Source organism: Salmo trutta, chromosome 4 (genome assembly GCF_901001165.1).
Source record: "Salmo trutta chromosome 4, fSalTru1.1, whole genome shotgun sequence".
NCBI lineage: Eukaryota > Metazoa > Chordata > Actinopteri > Salmoniformes > Salmonidae > Salmo > Salmo trutta.
This window is the reverse complement of record NC_042960.1, coordinates 18993180-19013303: the sequence shown is the minus strand read 5'-3', so window position 1 is coordinate 19013303 and position 20124 is coordinate 18993180. Positions and strand designations below refer to the sequence as shown.

The 20124-nt window shown below is 41.4% G+C and overlaps 3 protein-coding genes and 2 long non-coding RNA genes across 7 annotated transcripts; 4 read left to right on the top strand and 1 right to left on the bottom strand.

Annotated features, from left to right (window-relative positions):
* Nucleotides 1-2670: 2670 nt before the first annotated feature.
* LOC115192005 (uncharacterized) lies at nt 2671-3579 on the top strand. The gene is made up of 3 exons (XR_003877855.1): nt 2671-2916; nt 3323-3405; nt 3513-3579. It is a non-coding gene; the product is annotated as an uncharacterized LOC115192005 (long non-coding RNA).
* A 1043-nt stretch (nt 3580-4622) lies between these two features.
* On the top strand, nt 4623-7430 carry LOC115191615 (C-type lectin domain family 4 member E-like). Its single transcript, XM_029749401.1, has 6 exons — nt 4623-4734; nt 5281-5388; nt 5512-5628; nt 5765-5904; nt 5971-6080; nt 6191-7430. Exons 1-6 carry the CDS (start codon nt 4623-4625, stop codon nt 6351-6353), a joined length of 750 nt encoding a protein of 249 aa, XP_029605261.1. The 3' UTR covers nt 6354-7430.
* Nucleotides 7431-10275: 2845 nt separating this feature from the next.
* Nucleotides 10276-10657, top strand: LOC115192002 (uncharacterized). The gene is made up of 2 exons (XR_003877853.1): nt 10276-10419; nt 10514-10657. It is a non-coding gene; the product is annotated as an uncharacterized LOC115192002 (long non-coding RNA).
* A 1064-nt stretch (nt 10658-11721) lies between these two features.
* On the top strand, nt 11722-13600 carry LOC115191989 (ecto-ADP-ribosyltransferase 4). Of its 2 annotated transcripts, none has more exons than XM_029750086.1 (3): nt 11722-11979; nt 12241-12333; nt 12779-13600. In XM_029750086.1, the coding sequence occupies exon 3, from the start codon at nt 12825-12827 to the stop codon at nt 13542-13544; it is 720 nt and encodes a 239-aa protein (XP_029605946.1). In that variant the 5' UTR covers nt 11722-11979; nt 12241-12333; nt 12779-12824; the 3' UTR covers nt 13545-13600. The 2 variants fall into 2 exon arrangements, with proteins under 2 accessions (XP_029605946.1, XP_029605945.1); XM_029750085.1 differs by having other exon boundaries at nt 11727-11979; nt 12792-13600.
* Nucleotides 13601-13612: 12 nt separating this feature from the next.
* LOC115191973 (NLR family CARD domain-containing protein 3) lies at nt 13613-20061 on the bottom strand. 2 transcript variants are annotated; one of them, XM_029750039.1, is made up of 3 exons: nt 19748-20061; nt 15958-16145; nt 13613-15697 (listed from the first exon to the last, which is right to left on the bottom strand). In XM_029750039.1, exons 2-3 carry the CDS (start codon nt 16034-16036, stop codon nt 13839-13841), a joined length of 1938 nt encoding a protein of 645 aa, XP_029605899.1. In that variant the 5' UTR covers nt 16037-16145; nt 19748-20061; the 3' UTR covers nt 13613-13838. The 2 variants fall into 2 exon arrangements, with proteins under 2 accessions (XP_029605899.1, XP_029605900.1); XM_029750040.1 differs by lacking the exon at nt 19748-20061 and having other exon boundaries at nt 13613-15694; nt 15958-17414.
* Between the last annotated feature and the right edge of the window lie 63 nt (nt 20062-20124).

Below are 20124 nucleotides of genomic sequence, written 5' to 3'. Positions count from 1 at the left end.
ATATAGTCCAAAGCTCCATTATGCCTAAATAGAAAAAGGATAAGTGAATCATACCCATTCTGCATTACCATAAATCCAAATGTATTTTAACATGCTGTCCAAACCGGACACGTCGCGTGCGCGAGCGTCGCAAAATAAATGTAGAAATCCATGTTATTCAATTATTGCACCCACACTGCTCGCGCGCGCCAACAAGCGTCTGCGATGCCAAGGACTAAAATAGAACTCCTTTCTATTTCTGGTGCAGATCCGCTGCAAGTCCTGCCTCTCCCATCTCCTCATTGGTTTATAGAAGCAGGTACCCACGTGCCATCTCCTCATTGGTTATACCCACGTGGGTGATTGAAAGACGAAATGTTTTGCCGGTTGTCGTGGTAATACTATGAAAGTGTAGATGCCAATCACCATATAAATTCAAATATGAAGAAGCCTGGAAGGAGGAGAGATGACTAGAAACGATTCGGTTGGCTGTTTTATGTGTGGATTAATTGTCGGAGTAGAGGACCTTGTGCATTTCAGGTAAAATAACAACTCAATGTTTGTATCCCAGGACAAATTAGCTAGCAACAGCAAGCTAGCTAAATAGGACAAATTAGCTAGCAAATGCAAGCTAACTAGCTAAATTGCTATACATGTTTAATGCTTTTCGACCTGTCCCGAAATTAATGTCATTGGTTCAGAGTTTGTTTTGATATTTTAACCTGCATGTCGTGATCGCGTTTGGTGTAGGGGGACAAAATACATTTATGCACGATGGCGCACGCGCGCAGCCGGTTTGGGTTCCGTGTAAGTCCACATAGCCCACGGTTCCATACTGCATGAATAAAAACATAAATACAAAAAGTCGTTCATGAAAAAAAAGTTTTTGTAAAAATTCAATTAATCCATATTTGTACTGTGTAAATATGCATCGGCGACTACTTCAACAGGAGGTAGCTATCACTCACAGCCACGTTGTAATCTTCGAGTCCTTGGATATTTGTTTGTTTACATATAATTTATCGACCACTAGACGAACATTCTAAATGCTAAATCTAAATGCTAAATCTAAAATGGTAAATTATAAATTATAAACTAAATGCATGCTCTTCAACCAATCGCTGCCCACACCTGCCCAACCGCCCAGCATCACTACTCTGGACCGGTCTGACTTAGATTATGTGGACAATTACAAATACCTAGGTGTCTGGTTAGACTGTAAACTCTCCTTCCAGACTCACATTAAGCATCTCCAATCCAAAATTAAATCTAGAATCGGCTTCCTATTTCGCAACACAGCATCCTTCACTCATGCTGCCAAACATACCCTCGTAAAACTGACTATCCTACCGATCCTTGACTTCGGCGATGTCATTTACAAAATAGCCTCCAACACTCTACTCAGCAAATTGGATGTAGTCTTGCACAGTGCCATCCGTTTTGTCACCAAAGCCCCATATACTACCCACCACTGCGACCTGTATTCTCTCGTTGGCTGGTCCTCGCTACATATTAATCGCCAAACCCACTGGCTCCAGGTCATCTATAAGTCTTTACTAGGTAAAGCCCCGCCTTATTTCAGCTCACTGGTCACCATAATAGCACCCACCCGTAGCACGCGCGCCAGCAGGTATATTTCACTGGTCACCTCCAAAGCCAATTCCTACTTTGGCCGCCTTTCCTTCCAGTTCTCTGGTGCCAATGTCTGGAACGAATTGCAAAAATCACTGAAGCTGGAGACTCATATCTCCCTCACTAACTTTAAGTATCAGCTGTCAGAGCAGCTCACAGATCACTGCACCTGTACATAGCCCATCTGTAAATAGCACATCCAACTACCTCATCCCCATATTGTTATTTATTTTTATTTTTTGCTCCTTTGCACCCCAGTATCTCTACTTGCACATTCATCTTCTGCACATCTATCACTCCAGTGTTTAATTGCTAAATTGTAATTACTTTGCCACTTACGGCCTATTTATTGCCTTACCTCCCTAATCCTACCTCATTTGCACACACTGTATATAGATTTTTTTTTCCTATTGTGTTATTGACTGTATGTTTGTTTATTCCATGTGTAACTCTGTGTTATTGTTTGTGTCGCACTGCTTTGCTTTATCTTGGCCAGGTTGCAGTTGTAAATGAGAACTTGTTCTCAGCTGGCCTACCTGGTTTAAATGAAGGTGAAATAAAATAAAAAATTTAAATCTGCTTCTCTGCTTGGAGCCTTTTGAAAGTGGGGTACAGGGCACTATTTCATGAGGAAATTGTTCATTAATAGAGAATGGGGTGTTCTTCAATTCCCTACCCTGTTGTAACAAGGCAATTTTCATTTTGTAGTGGGTCAGCATAGCTACGATCGGACGGGGCCTTCCCTCTGCTCAGCCACCGAAACAGTGAGGTTTTTGTAAATAATTTGTTTCCACCTGTTCGTCCGTCATCTTGAGATTACGTTTCATTGACGACTTTTTCCTCCTTTGACTGATAGTTTTCGTTTTCATCCTCCTTTATTCCCATTGTAACAATATTATTTTTCATACTTCTGCACTTTAGATCAAGTACTTCGGCTTTCATTGTTTTATTATCATACCGCAGGCATATGCATGCGATTTCTTATTATGTGTGACTAGGTGCAAGGTCCGTTGACCTAGATTTTAATCTTGCCTTCAAAGTTACATAGAACATTATTGTGCACTCACAGTAATCTACAGTAGTGCTAATGCAGTCATGAAAACACACATAGTTCAGAGCAGAGTTCTTATAACAATGTTTCAGTTTGGTTTCCTCAGCCTGAAGAACCCTTGCATGGCAGTCCCTCCCTCTCACCTCTTACTTAGGCAACAATCAGTCATGTGAATAATCAGTCTGGCACAGTGGCAGACTAGGCACTACATCTTCAGAAAGTGGTGGAGAGGAAGGCCACTCACCATAAATAAGGTACTAACTTTAACGTGTCTGTGAGTGTATGTATGCGCAGTGCTTGACTTAGACTGAAATCGGTAACTGTACTCATTTTGGGTGCTGGTACTGTAGTGCAGGAGCTCCACAGTGCTTTTGAGCTAATATTCTATAAGAGGAAAAGGAGCTCAAGCAGTGGGCAAAGTTGTCATCAAGGAAAAGGATGGCTACTTTAAAGAAGCTAAAATCTAAAAATGTATTTTGATTTGTTTAACACTTTTTTTTTTTGGTTAATACATTATTCCATTGTTGTAATTTCCTAGTTGTGATGTCTTCACCATTATTCTACAATGTAGAAAATAGTAAAAAATAAAGAAAAACCCTCGAATGAGTAGGTGTGTCCAAACGTTTGACTGGTAGTGTAGCTGTTATTACCTTTCAACAGAGAGTAAAACTTGGACTGAGAGCAGAGCAGACTGTATAAGGGGAGGAGCAGACCTGGTGATCATAAACAGCAGAGAGGAACAGGTGAGAGAGCGGCGGAGCAGAAACAAAGCGGGAAATAGCGAATGAGAGAGAGAAACAGAGAGAGAGAGAGACACACAGACTAAACACACCAACTATGTTATTTCCAGGTGTTTCTAAACAAACTGGGAAAAGATGTGCACTTCTGGATTGGTCTGACTGACTCAGAGATGGAAGGCATCTGGAAATGGGTGGATGGAACAACACCAACAACAACGTGAGTAATATTTACTTCTTGTAGTTTATTTTTGAAGCGTATTGTTTCTTGAACTAATATCATGTTGATATCATTTCCTGCTGAACTGGTTCTTAGGTTCTGGAGAAGAGGACAGCCAAAATATACTGACGGGGAGGAGGATTGTGTGGTCTTCAACAGGTTCACTGATCTGTCTTGGCACTGGGCAATTATTCAGTCATGGAATGACCAGCCTTGCTCAGTGAGTACTCAATGGGTATGTGAGAGCAGACCTAAAGTGTCATAACATAAGAAATCCATCCACAACAGGAGAATAATATCTGAATTCCCTTTTGTTAGCAATTGTATTATCACAGATTATTGTTGAAGTGTAATTTTAAATCTATTACAACAGTAATTATGATTTGTAATGATTTCATTTATATAATATAGAATTTCTTTTTAAGAACCATAGTATTATGAATGTGAAACTCTAACCTGAAAGCTAATGTAGTGAATTGACATGCAGGGTCAAATCTAATCTAAACATCTAACAGTAAACTGTGTACAAGGCAAGTGCCATGCTTCAATGTGTTCAATTTGTGGATAATATTAAAGACATATTTTGAAAGCTAACAGAACAGAAATGTTTGAATTGTATTGTACATTGCAGGCATAATTTCTCTGTCCATGTGATACCTATTATAAATTGTTTTAAACCAAAGTGAAAATACAAATTATGGTATTTTATTCCACATTGAATATTGTTGTGTATCTTTATATGGATGTTGGGGAACAGAGCCCATACCCCACCTCTCACTCTCATACTCTTTCTCACACTCTCTCTCTCTCTCTCTCTCTCTCTCTCTCACACACTCTCTCACACACACACACACACACACACACACACAGAGTGTATACACATTTATTTCACCTCATTGCAATTTGGACTGTAAGGACATTCAGAGCATCGGTGAGACAGACAGCGTACAAAGACAGAGACAGAGCGACAGAGACTATACACACAGTACCAGTTGTCATCATCATGGAGAAAGAAGAGGACATCTATGCCAATGTAGAGGAGATCAGTGTGAAAGACTGTAATTATCTGGCTGCAGGTTACGAGACTTTACACCAGAGTCCACAGGCTGGAACAAGTAAGTGTGTTTACAGACAATAATGACTGAGAAGTACATTTTGATAAGAGTACACTGCAAACTAAAGGTATTTAAATACATCCGAGTAAGGATGAAAGTCCCAGATCCCGACACCTCAGAATATTCTCCACATGGGCCAACTAGTCATTTAAATCAGTATGATACATTTTCCCCCGTGTTATGCAACAAGGTCATCTCCATTCAGCTGGGGATCAACTAAAATAGCAGATGTGTTCAGTGGGCCCAAGGGGCAAAGCAGCTTTAAAGAAGTTCTCTGGTTACAACATCAATATAAAGAGGTTTATTATCATCATTAATGAGAAACAGTGAGGCAATTAGTGGAAAGGTTCCTAATTTTTAGAGGGACCTCTAATGTTTCAAGCATCATTTTTTAAAATGTTTATATATAATTTGGATGGAAGTGATAGTAGAGGAGGACAGAAATACCATTGATTTCTGTTGGAAGACCACAAGACTAAGTTCCTCTTGGTATAACAGCATTGGTTTGTGAAGTGTATGTAACAACTTGTTTCTCTACATCTGCAGGACTGAAGCATGTGAATCAGAAATCTCAGCCTTGGAGGATGGCTACAGTTTCTCTGGGCCTGCTGTGTGTTGTCTTACTGATCACAGTCATAAGCCTCTCTGTGCACTGTGAGTGTTCAACTCACACGTACCTGCATGTGTATGTATGTGTGTGCTTGGGAATGTGTGTGCAAGAACGAGTGAGCCAAATAAAGATTGTTGGTGTGTGCTCGCTTCTCTTTTCAATCACAGATGATGAACAGTATTACGGACTGTCCAGACTCCAGACTTCATACAACAACCTGACTGAGGAGAAACTCCAGCTGCAGAGAACAGTTTCAGAGCAGGAGAAGAAGATATCAGAGCTTGGTAAGTATGATGTTGTAAGAATGTGAATGTAGGGGATGATATAATGATCAATAGCAATTGTTCTGTATTATATAATGATAGTATATAATAATTGGTCTGTATAGCTGAATTAGCTGTACTCATTCTCTATCTATAGGACCCTGTCCTGATGGTTGGAGGAGACTCAGATGTAGCTGTTATTACTTCTCTAATAACAGTAAAACTTGGAGTGAGAGCAGACAAGACTGCAGAGAGAGAGGAGCAGACCTGTTGATCATAAACAGCAGAGAGGAACAGGTGTGTATGTGGGTACATGTGAGAGAGATAGAGAGAGACTAAACTTACTGCTTTTCTTGTATGCAGCATTTTCTAAACACACTGGGGGAAAGAATGCATTACTGGATTGGTCTGACTGACTCAGAGAAGGAAGGGATCTGGAAATGGGTGGATGGAACAAAACCAACCACAACACAGTGAGTGAAATGCAGAGTAACATATCAATTACAATGGAGCAGGCAGAGTAACCAATAATCACTTGTTTTTCCTCCTGGGTTGACTGTTGACTGAACTGGTTGGTTCTTAGGTTCTGGAGAGAAGGAGAGCCAAATAATGCCCAGGGGGGTGAGAACTGTGCGGTCTTCAACAGCTTCAGCGACAACCTGGGAATTATACAGTCATGGAATGACCAGCCTTGCTCATTGCTTATCCATTGGGTATGCAAATACACACCTAACATGTCCTCCTAATAGGCCTACACATCGTGATGGCGTCTGCCCACAGGAGAATATCTGAATTCCATTGTAAAAAAACTAAGCATCTCCTACAAATTGATGCTGACAAGTCCTGGCAGGAAAACAGATGACCCATAACACATGTAAAAAAAAAAAAAAAAGTCCCGCTAATTAGCTAACGATTAAAATTAATGAAAGCTAACACTGAATCTACTTAATTCTTCAAGTTGGCTGTTTTGGCATATGTTTCAGATAATCTGAATTCCCTTTTGAATTTACAATAGTGTTTAGATTTTTTCCGACATCAAGGTTAATGTCTCCTGCATTTCATTAGTAGCACAAATTGTAGAGAAAATTCAAATGAATCTTTGCAAAACATTCCAGTTAACTATGACTAACATGCGCCCTCTACTGGCTAGAAAGGCATTTTGAAGGTCAAAGCGCAGAACATTACAGTAGTACGTAGGATTGCTTAAAATTGCTTAAGAGAATTGATTGCGTTGTAATATGACAATGCAACTAACCTGGAAGCTGATGCGACATGTAGGTTCAGTCAATATCTATCCATCCAACTGTGGCTTCCACTGTGAACAAGACAGCTGCTTAAACTGATCATTTCTTTGTCAGATGGAATGATTTTACAAATAAACATTTTAGAAGCTAAGAGATCAGCCATCTTTTAATTGGCTGACACTGACAATAAAAGTATTGATATTTTGACCTTTGTTCATGAGCTTTTTCAGAAATCTGTGTTGTGTTGCCATAATAACATGCACTCATAGTCAAGATGTTTAATATAATAATGTCACTTAGTCAAATTACATATTCTATCAATAACTATAATTAAGTGAACCAGAGGTTTGTGCTTTAGCAAGGTAATTATGGGACCAAGTCAATTCCTCTGGTAACCGTGGGATAATCTACTCATGTGATTGGAAGAGAGAGTGTTCACACTGTATTGTACAGCTGTAGGTGTTGATTCAGGCCAGTGACCTAGCCACTGACCATTCTTCACCATTTTCCCTACGGATCCCAGGCTTGAGCCCCTCTATTTGTGTGGCTATTCTGAATAAAATCTACAAATTGTCCAGTATTTTACTCACCTCAATTAAACAAAATACAATTATGTTTATTTACATGAATATTGGGGAAAAGAAACCTCTTTCTCTCTCTCTCTCATACATAGAGTGCGTACACACGTTTTTCACCTCATTTCAAGTGGGACTGTGGACTGAATTCATTCTCAGAGCATCAGTGAGACAGGAGACAAAGAGGGAGAGAGAGACAGAGACCATAGAGTTACACAGTATACATTACACCAGTTGTTATCATTGAGATATGGAGAAAGAAGAGGACGTCTATGTCAATGTAGAGGAGATCAGTGTGAAAGGCTGTGATGATCTGGCTGCTGGTTATGAGACTTTACACCAGAGTCCACAGGCTGGAACAAGTAAGTGTGTTAACAGATTCTTAAACAGATCTTTATTTATTTATTAAGTTTACTTTGCAGGACAAAAACATACGTCTGAGAGGTACTGAGAAATGATGAGTCACACTAGATTTAGCTAAGACCTATTTTCCATCTGTAGTCCCCGGGCAGGTGAACATCTAATCATGGAAATGTTCTATGCAAAACAGACAACACAAATACATCAGACATTATAAAAAACTGCGATGAGGACATAGGGACATTTTATCAACACAAGAGGTCAACACATTGCACTGAGAAAGTGAAACACATTGCTGTTGGATAGAAATGGAAATATATGTGTACTCAAATGAAAGATGTACTTCATATGGAGGGGACATGGAGACATATTGCTAACACTAACACACTGCTAATATTAAAGGCATGTATAATATTATCACCTGTTATAAGTATGTATGAAATGCTGCAAACGCTGAAATGTTTTATAAATCAATAAGAATCATCTTCAATATCATCATACGTTGTCTTTCTATGTAGTAATGACACATTTCACACAAAACTAATTCCTTTTGAATTGGAACCAAATTATTTCCTGGAAATGGTAGTAGAGGACAGAATTGCTGTTACTGTCTGTCTGTCTGTGGTTGAAGACCACAGCATCAGTTCCTCTTGGTATCAGAACAGCATTGGTTGATGAGGGAGAAACTGGTCAGCTGGAAAGACTAAGATAGATACAGTAGGACCAAGTCAGGTGTATGTTACATTTGTTTCTCTACACCTGCAGGACTGAAACTTGGGAATCAGAACTGTCAGCCTTACAGACTGGCATCAGATTCTCTGGGACTGCTGTGTGTTCTCTTGCTGACCGCATTAATGAGACCACATTCTTATCGGCAGACTCAACAGCCTTGGTTTCTCAAATGATTGCCTCACCTGGTTCACCAACTATTTCTCAGACAGAGTTCAGTGTGTCAAATTGGAGGGCCTGTTGTCCAGACCTCTGGCAGTCTCTATGGGGCTGCCACAGGGTTCAATTCTCGGGCAGACTCTTTTCTCTGTATACATCAATAATGTTGCTCTTGCTGCTGGTGATTCTCTGACCCACCTCTACGCAGACAACACCATTCTGTATACTTCTGGCCCTTCTTTGGACACTGTGTTAACTAACCTACAGATGAGCTTCAATGCCATTCAACTCTCCTTCCGTGGCCTCCAACTGCTCTTAAATGCAAGTAAAACTAAATGCATGCTCTTCAACCGATCGCTGCCCGCACCTGCCCGCCCGTCCAGCATCACTACTCTGGACGGTTCTGACTTAAAATATGTGGACAACTACAAATACCTAGGTAAACTCTCATTCCAGACTCACATTAAGCATCTCTAATCCAAAATTAAATCTAGAATTGGCTTCCTATTTCACAACAAAGCATCCTTCACTCATGCTGCCAAACATACCCTCGTAAAACTGACTATCCTACCGATCCTTGACTTCGGCGATGTCATTTACAGAATAGCCTCCAAAACTCTACTCAGCAAATTGGATGCAGTCTATCACAGTGCCATCCGTTTTGTCACCAAAGCCCCATATATACTACCCACCACTGCGACCTGTATGCTCTCGTTGGCTGGCCCTCGCTTCATATTCATCGCCAAACCCACTGGCTCCAGGTCATCTATAAGTGTTTGCTAGGTAAAGCCCGCCTTATCTCAGCTCACTGGTCACCATAGCAGCACCCACCCGTAGCACGCGCTCCAGCAAGTATATTTCACTGGTCACCTCCAAAGCCAATTCATCCTCATTTGGCTGCCTTTCCTTCCAGTTCTCTGCAGCCAATGACTGGAACGAATTGCAAAAATCACTGAAGCTGGAGACTCATATCTCCCTCTCTAACTTTAAGCACCAGCTGTCAGAGCAGCTCATTGCACCTGTAAATAGCCCATCAGTAAATAGCCCATCCAACTACCTCATCCACATACTGTTATTTTATTTTTTGCTCCTTTGCACCCCAGTATCTCTACTTGCACATTAATCTTCTGCACATCTATCACTCCAGTGTTTAATTGCTAAATTGTAATTATTTCGCCACTATGGCCTATTTATTGCCTTACCTCCCTTATCTTACCTCATTTGCACACACTGTATATAGACGTTTCTATTGTGTTATTGACTGTATGTTTGTTTATTCCATGTGTAACTCTGTGTTGTTGTTTGTGTCGCACTGCTTTGCTTTATCTTGGCCAGGTCGCAGATGTAAATGAGAACTTGTTCTCAACTGGCCTACCTGGTTAAATAAAGGTGAAGAAAAAAACATGTCTCTCTGTACACTGTGAGTATTCAACATTCACAGGTGGTAGGGTGTTTGTGTGTGTGTAAAGAAACATAAAATGATCAATTTGTTCTCTGTTCCATCACAGATGACAACAATCAACTGTCCAGAACTCTTTCTCTTCTAACGGCCAACCATACTTCAGAGAAGGAAGAACTAGTTACGAAAACCTGACTAAGGAAAGAGACCAGCCGGAGACTTCTTTCAACGCCTTGAATAAAGACAGAGACCAGTTACAGGCCCGTTTTAACACCTTGGCTGAAGGGAAATACCAGTTACAAAGGACAATGGCAGAGCTAGGAAAGAAAGATCTCAGAAGAACTGGGTGAGTATGTATATTGTGCAAATAACTGTGAATTTGAGTTGATGTGAAAAAAGTATTATATGACTGTATTGACAGATATGCTTTCCTTCTGCAGGATGCTGTCCTGTCAGTTGGAGGAGATTCAAGACTAGCTGTTATTACCTCTAAAGAGAAGAAAACTTGGAGACAGAGCAGAGCAGAATGTATAAAGAGAAGAGCGGACCTTGTGATCATAAATAGTAGAGACAAACAGATGAGAGAGAAGGTGAAAGAAAGGGAGAGATACAGACAGACAGACAGGCAGAGATAATAAACCTATTAACTATGTTTTCCCCAGGTGTTTGTGGAATAAATTCGCTAACAATCTGATGTTCTGGATTGGTCTGACTGAGTCAATGAAAGAAAACACCTGGAAATGGGTGGACGGAACAACTCCAATTACAACACAGTGAGTAAAATACAAATGGATCGTGTAGATACTTGGATCTTGTACTAAATGCTGAAGACTTAATATAATCTTCCTCTTAACTTGTTGGTTCGTAGGTTCTGGAGACGAGGACAGACAGATATTCATCTGGATAGTGAGGATTGTGTGGTATTTAACAGTTTCAATAATTCACCTTACTTTGGATCTATTCAGTCATGGAGTGACAAGCCCCGCTCACAGACTAATCAATGGGTATGCGAGAGCACAGTGAACGTGTTATAATGTACGATAACATCCTTTCACTATACAAACAGAATGCGATGTCCTTTAGAGTTAGCAATAGCTTTAGCCTAGATTCCTTACTAAAATCTCATTTGAATAATAACATAATAATTGACATCAGTACATTTAATTATGGTTTCATTGATTTAATAGAATGGCAATTTGTAGTGCATTTTTTATATTATAGCTAATGTATCAACAAGTTAAATGCACAATCTTTAAACAGTAATTAAGTTAATGTCAGATGTGATAATATTACACACATACACTGAGTGTACAAAACATTATGAACACCTGCTCTTTCCATGACATAGACTGACCAGGTAAATCCAGGTGAAAGCTATGATCCCTTATTGATGTCACCTGTTAAATCCATTTCAATCAGTGTAGATGAAGTGGAGGAGACAGGTTAAAGAAGCTTTTTTAAGCCTTGAGACAACTGAGACATGGATTGTACATGTGCGCAACGCTGCTGGGTTTTTCTTGCGTTCGAGCATTATTGTATCCAGCATTCTGAAAATAAATGCATTTATTGTTAATTAGCTCATGCAATTTGTAAGCCTGTCACCACATAAAATACACCCACGATTTCAAAAGTTATACTAATAAGTTATGGCATGTACACTACATTTTCTTCTGGCCTTTGGGAAACCAACTCACAAGGATTGGGAGAGAGTGAGTGTGGGTGATATTGGCCAATTCATGTGTGGGCGTTGAGGGTCAGTGCACACTGGGTCAAACAGTAGTTTAATCTCAATAGTTTCCTTTCCTTCATCTGAATTCATGTGGGTAAAAATCAGAACTGCTTAACAGGATAGACCTAGTGTCAGATAAAACTATCTGGGACTGGACAAAGAGAGGACAGATATCCGGTAAGGACACACACTTGCTGGCAAACACACACACCATAATAATCAGAAAACACAATATTTTTCAATGATCTGTTTTAAAGTTAATTTGAAAGTCAATTGAATTATATATACATTAGTTTGTGTTTCAACTCCACATTAGGTGATCAACTTCAGGTTCTAGCAATTACGACTGACTGACCAAGATACATCAGTCATGTTGTTTCATTGTAAAAATACCAGAATTAGGAAATTAGAGATTATTTTCCAACATTCTATCAACAGGTTGTTTTGCTGTCAACCTGCATTATTATGAAATACTTGGCACGAGTCCTGTTGCTCTTGGCAACAATGCTCACTACAGTCAACAGTGCAGAGGTGGGTGACCCCAGTTTTATTTTACTTATTTATTCTTTATTTAACTAGGCAAGTCAGTTAAGAACAAATTCTTATTTACAATGACGGCCTAGGAACAGTGGGTTAACTGCCTTGTTCAGGGGCAGAACGACAGATTTTTACCTTGTCAGCTCGGGGATTTGATGTAGCAACCTTTCGGTTACTGGCCAAACGCTCTAACCACTAGGCTACCTGTCACCCCAGTTGTACATATTATTTGAATATATTGGTGACACAATTTACAGGAAGCCAGAGCTTTATATTTATATATGTAGCCATATACAGTATATATGCTAACAATGAATAGCTGTCCTCTGCAGTGGCAGAATGATTGTAATTCTGTATCGCTGTCCTCAGTAGTGCCAGAATTCTTCTAACACTGTATAGCTATCCTCTGCAGTGCCAGAATGATTGTAATTCTGTATAGTTGTTCTCGGCAGTGCCAGTGTCGGTGTGATGAGGAGCGGTTGAACATGGAACCGAGCTCGGTGGACGACCGCTACCCGACGTGCAGGGAGGAGATGATGGGGAACATCACCACGGGCGACCTGCTGACCAGGGAACGCCAGGCCAGCCCCTCTTTCTCCACCGCCTGGTCGCAAGCTGAACGCTGCAACGTGACGGTGGCAAACCTCACCGACCTCCATGTCACAGCGCTGACCCTCTACACAAACACATACAACCGCACCTTCCCTTTGATCTTTGACGTGGAAGCCAGTTCTCTGGGCCCCGACGCCAATGTTTACCGCCGGTACTTCCTGTTCAAGTCCCTCCACTTCCTGCTGACCGATGCCCTGCGGCTCCTGATAGGGCGGGAGGAGGCAGAGGCAGAGCAGGATGGGAAGGGCTGCCTGCTGGTGTATGCTAACAGCGGGCACGGGGACAACTTGCGAGGGGAGGTGGGGGATCAGGTGCGCACCGGGCACTTTGTCCTGGCGTCCACGCGGCGGTACAGCTTCAGCTTTGACCTGACCATCCGGACGTGCCACGGACACCTGCTGCCCCGCTCGCTTTCGCGCCACTGCCGCTCCTCTTCAGGCCTCAATGTGCTGGTGCCACCCTACGAGCTGTTCAGGGTGGTGGCGGTAAAGAAGGTACCTAACAAATGGGGAGGTGCTCTGACGTGGCACTTCTACCTGGAGTCTATTGGCACTATGACCAACCTCAACTGCGCTATGACTTCTGCCATGTGATCGGCAAGTTAGCTTGAACAAAGATCTAAGCAAATAAATTTTGTTTGAAGAATTGATTCATTTTAAGATTTTTCAGTTGACACTACTACCCACTACTCAGAGCAATAAACATGGATTGCAATCATCACTTTTTCTCTCTACAAAAAAAACGCTCAAACCTACCTTCCTAATGTACCTATACACCTCTCTAAACTTGAAATTCCTCAACAGTCTCTGCAGTGGCAATTTAGTAGATGTGGCAGTACAGTCCGTGGTGATATCTCCCTAGTAGACCATTCATACAGCAATGTCTTTCTAGTAGACCTGCCAGTGTCTGTCCCCCAGCACAGTCTGCATCCTCCAAAAGCCCCACATGCTCATTCGGCGCATCCAACTCAAACGTTCCATCTCCCTAAACACTTCCCTCTCCATCTCCCCGCCTGCCCAAAGCATGTCTGCCAGCTCCCAGCATTGGTCGGGCTCCAGCAGGAATCCCCACCGGGACTCGGAGGTCAGGTAGCGTCGGACCTCCCTGCCCAGCGAGGCGTCCCCTAGCTCCCGCAGACCGCGGAAAAGCGCCAGGGTGGACTGAGGGTAAGGCTCAGCCATGATCGCCTGCTTAATGTATTCCGCCGTGATCTCTGTGATCCCCTTGGAGCCTGTGACCTTTAAACCTTTCCCTAGACATACTAGATCTAAGAGAGTCTGTTTGGGTGTTGTTGAGAGGCCAAGGAGGAAGCAGAGGAAGAGGTCATAAGTTCCGTGCGTATTCCGTAAAACCCTGTCCACGGAGCATCTGTGGAGGTCTAAAAGGGATGCTCTCCTGAACGTCCCTTTCAATCGATCAAAGAGTGTAGTAGGTTGGAGTAGTAGGTTTGTCCTTTTATTTGTGTAGGTGAGAAACACGTGCAGAGCAGCTAGGTAGTCTTGAATGCCTGTGTATGCAAAGCGGTACATTTCCTCCAGGTACATCTCACACCCTGCGATGAGCGGCCTACACAACCTGTGGAATGTGGAACTTTTAGAGAGGTCGATTCCGCATTCCTTCACATCGCTCTCGCTGAATATGAGGCTTCCTCTTTCCAGTTGTAAAAAAGCCAGCTTCCCAAGCCTACGAACAACCTCTCTGATTGATTCTGAGTGTTCACCATTTCGACCGTTCTTCAAACCGATCCGAACAAGCAAAAAGTGAGTGTATAGTTGCGTCAGAGTGTCTATCTCGACACACTCTCCCGCCTCAGTGTTTTCTAAAATGGCCGCCAACATCTCACAGCACAACGGTGTTTGGCACAGGACGCAGAGGTTCCGTGATGACTCTAGGGCAATAGCTTTCATGACTAGGGCGATAGCTTTGTGCACCAGACTCTGATCACCAAACCTCTTTCTAAAGAACTCCCTCTTCTGGGTGTCATCGAAGCCCCGTATCTCCGTCAAGCACTGTTGTTGGGGGAGGAAGTCGATGGGGATGAAACTGGCAGCCGCAGGCCTAGTGATCACCCAGACGTAGGCAAAGGGAAGAAGCAGCTGACACCAGATGAGGTTCGCTAGGAGGATGGGCAAAGGCATCTCCTTATTGATGTCAGACTCCACTGATATGCTTTCAAAGTCCAGGGGAAGGTTGAATTGGTCCAAACCGTCCAAGATGAAGACCACCTTAGACCGACTCAGATCCAGACCGGGGTTCTCGCTCTCCGACGCCATGGACGAGTGGAAGTGGCTGATGAGGCCACTCAGACTGAAGCTCCGGTGTATCAGCCAATTGAGTTCACTGAAGGGAAAGACAAACAAGAAGTCGACTTCCTGATTGGCTCTGTCCTCGGCCCAGTTCAAAACAAACTTCTGAACACTCGCTGTCTTCCCTGAGCCCGCGGGTCCCTTCGTCAGGACGGTTTTTACTTGAGGCCGATCCGGAGATAGCGGAGGTTTGAAGATATCGTCAAGCTTGATCGTTACTTCCTCATTAGCAGTGGGCATATCTGATGGTGGCCTTACGGGTCGCGTGGCAGCATGCCTATCGTTGTGCCATTGGACGTTGCCCTCGGTGATGAGGAGTTCAACGTAGGAGTGTGTGAGGCAGTGGCTCCGCACCTCTTGTCCTGCTGGGGTTCCATCACACAATGACGCGCATCTCCCTCTCAGCTCTGATTGAAGCTTCTCTCTGACTCCTCCTACTGCTGGGACACACACATACAGTGAGAGAGACACAGGGAATTCAGATTAGATTGTTTAGGAATTTTTGCAGGTGTACAAGAATGTATGCATGCCTTCAAGAGAGAAACCTTCTGAATGAAACTAAATATATTATTGTCTCCAGTGAACTTAGCTCTAAATGTTGTGTGCACAGAGGGATGAGCTACAGAAGAAATGTCAATAGGAAGTAGATTCAGTATATAATTCCAGGCATATGAAAATCATGAAGAGATAAATTACTTACACTTGCTCCTCTGAGTAAGGGCTGTTCGTTCTCCCTCGGTGTGTGGCAAGGTCATCCCCTGTTGGCCAGAATCCTCCATCGCAGTCTGAGCCAGGCTGATGTCACAATCCGTGGGGTTGGACTGGGGTACACTTGGGATTTCCTCCCGGAAGAGATTCACAGCAGGGTTGGGCTCAATTCAGCATGCTCTTGAATAAAGGGTGGCAGTCATGTTTTGGCTGTTAAATGTACTAAAATGAGAACACAATAGAAATGTCAACTTTCAAATGATACCTCAAAAGATGGTTGGAGGGTCACATCAGAGAATGCTGACCCGAATGGGAATATCAGTTGTTTTAAATGATACTGTCAATCTTCCATAGGAAACAGGGTTGGACTCAATTCAGAATTGAAAATGTCTGATAAATTCCAATTAAATGATTGAATTGAATTCCAATCGAAGTAGTAAACAGGATATGGAATTGAATTAAATGAAATAGAATTGAACTCAGTGAAATGAAAATGCCTCTTCTATTCTATATTAGGTGTAGTAGTCTGCACAAATATACTTGTACATAAAACATCAAACATGTTGTTATAGACATGCATATAAAATATTGTTGAAACAATAAAATGAATGATCAAGGAAAACAAAACAGCATGCGAATATTCCAAGTTATTATACTTAATTAATCACTTACATTTCATTCAATATGGGGAAAATATTAAATTTCCCAGAATATATTAGTTTAACCCACAAGTTGACCCTGGCCTGAGGTCTTCAAAAAGAAGAGATCAAATTTGGTGGAAGTATAATTAATTGGCTATTCTAAGCACTAAGGTTAAAAGAGTATATGAACATTGTTTCCAGAGAAAAGTGATATATTCTCTGGTATCTGGAAGAGTGACCTGTCCAATTCAATGAATCTGTCATGTTTTATAAATGAGTGGAATTTATTTTAATTGCACCAGAGGAAGAGGTTTTACTCCGCCCGCAAAATCTGTCCACAAAAATAAGCCCACGAAGTGAGAATATTTTGTATTGAGGGTGTCGAATTTGGTCAACAAAAAACGTAATTGCTAATTTGCTACGTGAGACTTATTTGATTGAACAGAAGTTTCGAAATGGTTAGGTTGTTATGAATGCACATAAGTGGACACGTGGCATTTCGGCAACTTTATATCTGAGTTGTGCCTGTTGTCATAGAGATAGATAGAAGACTCATCATTGATATAACCTGTTTTAGCATGGACATTGCCATTGAGGGCTTCAACCAGTTTAAAGTAGTCAACTGGGTGAGGATTCCTATGAGGGAAGCAATCAGCCAATGAAGAAGAAGAAAACAGACTACTTTAAAATAGAGATAGCATTAATGGTGCTGCCCATGCGGTTACAGATGCTATAATCGCACAGATACAAAGATGCTCCAGAGTGGCGCAGCGGTCTAAGGCACTGCATCTCAGTGCAGGAGGCGTTACTACAGGCCCTGGTTTGATTCCAGGCTGTATCACATCAGGCCGTGGTTGGGAGTCCCATAGGGCGGCTCACAATTGGCTCAGCGTTGTCCGAGTTTGGCCAGGATAGGCCGTCATTGTAAATAAGAATTTGTTCTTAACTGACTTGCCTAGTTAAATAAAGGTTAAATAAGAATAAATAAAATATTTTAATGAGTCCTCTATCTGGCCTGTTGTTCACACATGTATCTGCCCTCTCACTGGATAGAATGTTCCCACCTGATGTCGCCTCCTCCCACCTTCCTTCCATGTTTGAGGACATCTATTTCCATTGTTGACAAGTGGTAGTTTGACAATCTTGTCAATATAATAGAAAATCTTCGATTGCAATGAATTAAATTATATTTCCTGTTACTCCAACTCAAATTCTACACCACTTAGAGGGTGTAGTAAATTTCAATTTATGAATCAATTCCAAAAATCTGAATTGAGCCCAACCCTGATTCACAGCTAACAGTACAAACCTGAGATACAACAGAGGATCAGATAAATGCCATGCCCTTGTTTGCACCCTTTTCATTGTAAACCTGACAGACTTGGGGGGTAGTTTTTAGCTCAAATCGTTCGGACTAGACAGACGATTTCGTGAAAAGTAACTTGTCGGTGTCCTCTCATGTCTGGCAAATAAAGGCGATGACAAGTGCCTATCCACCACATATGCGAATGGCCGATAAATGCGGATCGGTGGAATGCGACGCAGCCCATGCAAATAAACAGAACGTCTCTAGCGTAAACACAAGGGGGCTTTTCTCAAATGAAAGTGGACGAAAACGCGCTTGTATGTGATAAAAACGAATCTAGCTAGATGTGCAAGACATCTTATACATACAAGGATAAGTAGCATATCGTTTTTAAATGTTTTCTCCATCGAGAAAACAGCTGATTCAAATGGGGTGTGGCAGATTTCAAAACTCTTCAGAGAACTGGTAGGATTCTCTTGTGCATCCTCGCCAAAAGGAGGATATCAAGGAGGGGAGGACCGTGTTCCGTTTGCCTACTATCGAATTGAGACTCTCCTTGACCACTTATCGGTTTTCCGGGTCACGGAGGACAGACTTTTTACCAAATTAGAAAAAGTCAGAGGTTTTGTTTAATAAAACGTGGTGACGTCACCAACGTCCGGGCCTCTGTTAGTTCCTGTGTGCAACGCACCTCGCTACTGCGTTGCACAGTCAAATTAGCCCAAGGTTGTCTTGTTAAATCTTGTTCATTCTCTAAAATTAAATACCATGACTGTTTTCTCATGATACAACATACTTTGGTGATATCGTTATCAATCTATTGCAGATCCCTTAAAAATAAACGTGAATGCAGGGTGTGCTGTTAGTTTGCTAACACTAAGAGAGACTGGTAGAATAGCTAGCCATCGCTAGCATTCACTGGTTGACGTTTAAATCACTTTTGAGTGTAATGGAGTGGACTATTACATGAATACATGTCATTAGGGTGTCCAATCAAAAACACATATTTTGACCAATGGGTAAAATAGTATGTTAATTGTGTAGATACTCATAAAACAACCAATGGTCCAAACCCATGTCTCTATCATAAACCGTTCAAAGGTGTTTACCCTTAGGGATGGCCAAGATTAGGGTGACTAAATCAATGGAGGCCAGAGAAACTGGTCAAAAATCTGGAAAATAGCATTGTGTCAGCTAGGCAGGATGCTGTGCAAGTATTAGGCTAATTGACAGACTCACTGTTGACATCATCATTTTCCTTCTCGAATCTGGAGGACATAAAAACATGCCATGTAGTATTTTCATATTTTATTATAGTGTACGTTTTTCATACAAAAATTCCTGTTCTTTTTCGAAGATTTCTCACAATCAATTTTGCAGAGGACCAACACATGTAAAACCCTCAAAAATTACTGCGAGAAAGCACTAGCGCTCTGTCAACAGAATTCGGTGTTTATTATCGGATGCATGAAGTTACAAAATCCGATTTTTCTTTATATAATGTTAATGATATGTTAGAGAAAGACCCCACTGAACGACTCAGAACATGAATAATCATATTTGACTTGGTCAAATGTATTTTATAACATAATGAAGTTACATTTCATCACCAAAGTGCGTTTTCATCAATTTAGAGTGGGTGGACGGGAGCTATAATCAATTATAACGGGAGCTATAATCCAGTGTCGTCATTGCTTGAATTCACGGTTGGATTAACTGCTTTCAATTGAGAAAGATTGCTTCCGTACCCCACTTCCATGATTTTAGTTCAAAACGTAACTTCGTGGAGTTATGCTATAGATCAGGAATCAAATTAAACGTGTAAAGGTACTCACCACTTTATCCATGCTGCTACAGACTGAAAACGAATGTGTGTTTTAAATAGCTCTAACTCCCGCGGTGTAAACTCGCAATTTTTAAAGGAGGAACCACTGTAGGAAGGTTACTCATTTCCTGTAACGAAACATTGGAGTTGAACAAATTACAATATTGCGCAATTTGATTATCGTGTTAAATTACATAACGTTTCTATTTGTATTTATTCCAGGTCCCTATTAAATACTCTTCCTGGGATCCAATCACGATTACGCAATTACATACAAAATAAAACAGTACATAACAACATATTATTACACTCTACCACAACATATAAATAATACAAACACAATAATACAGTAATATTACAATATTAAAATGAACATAAATAACATAA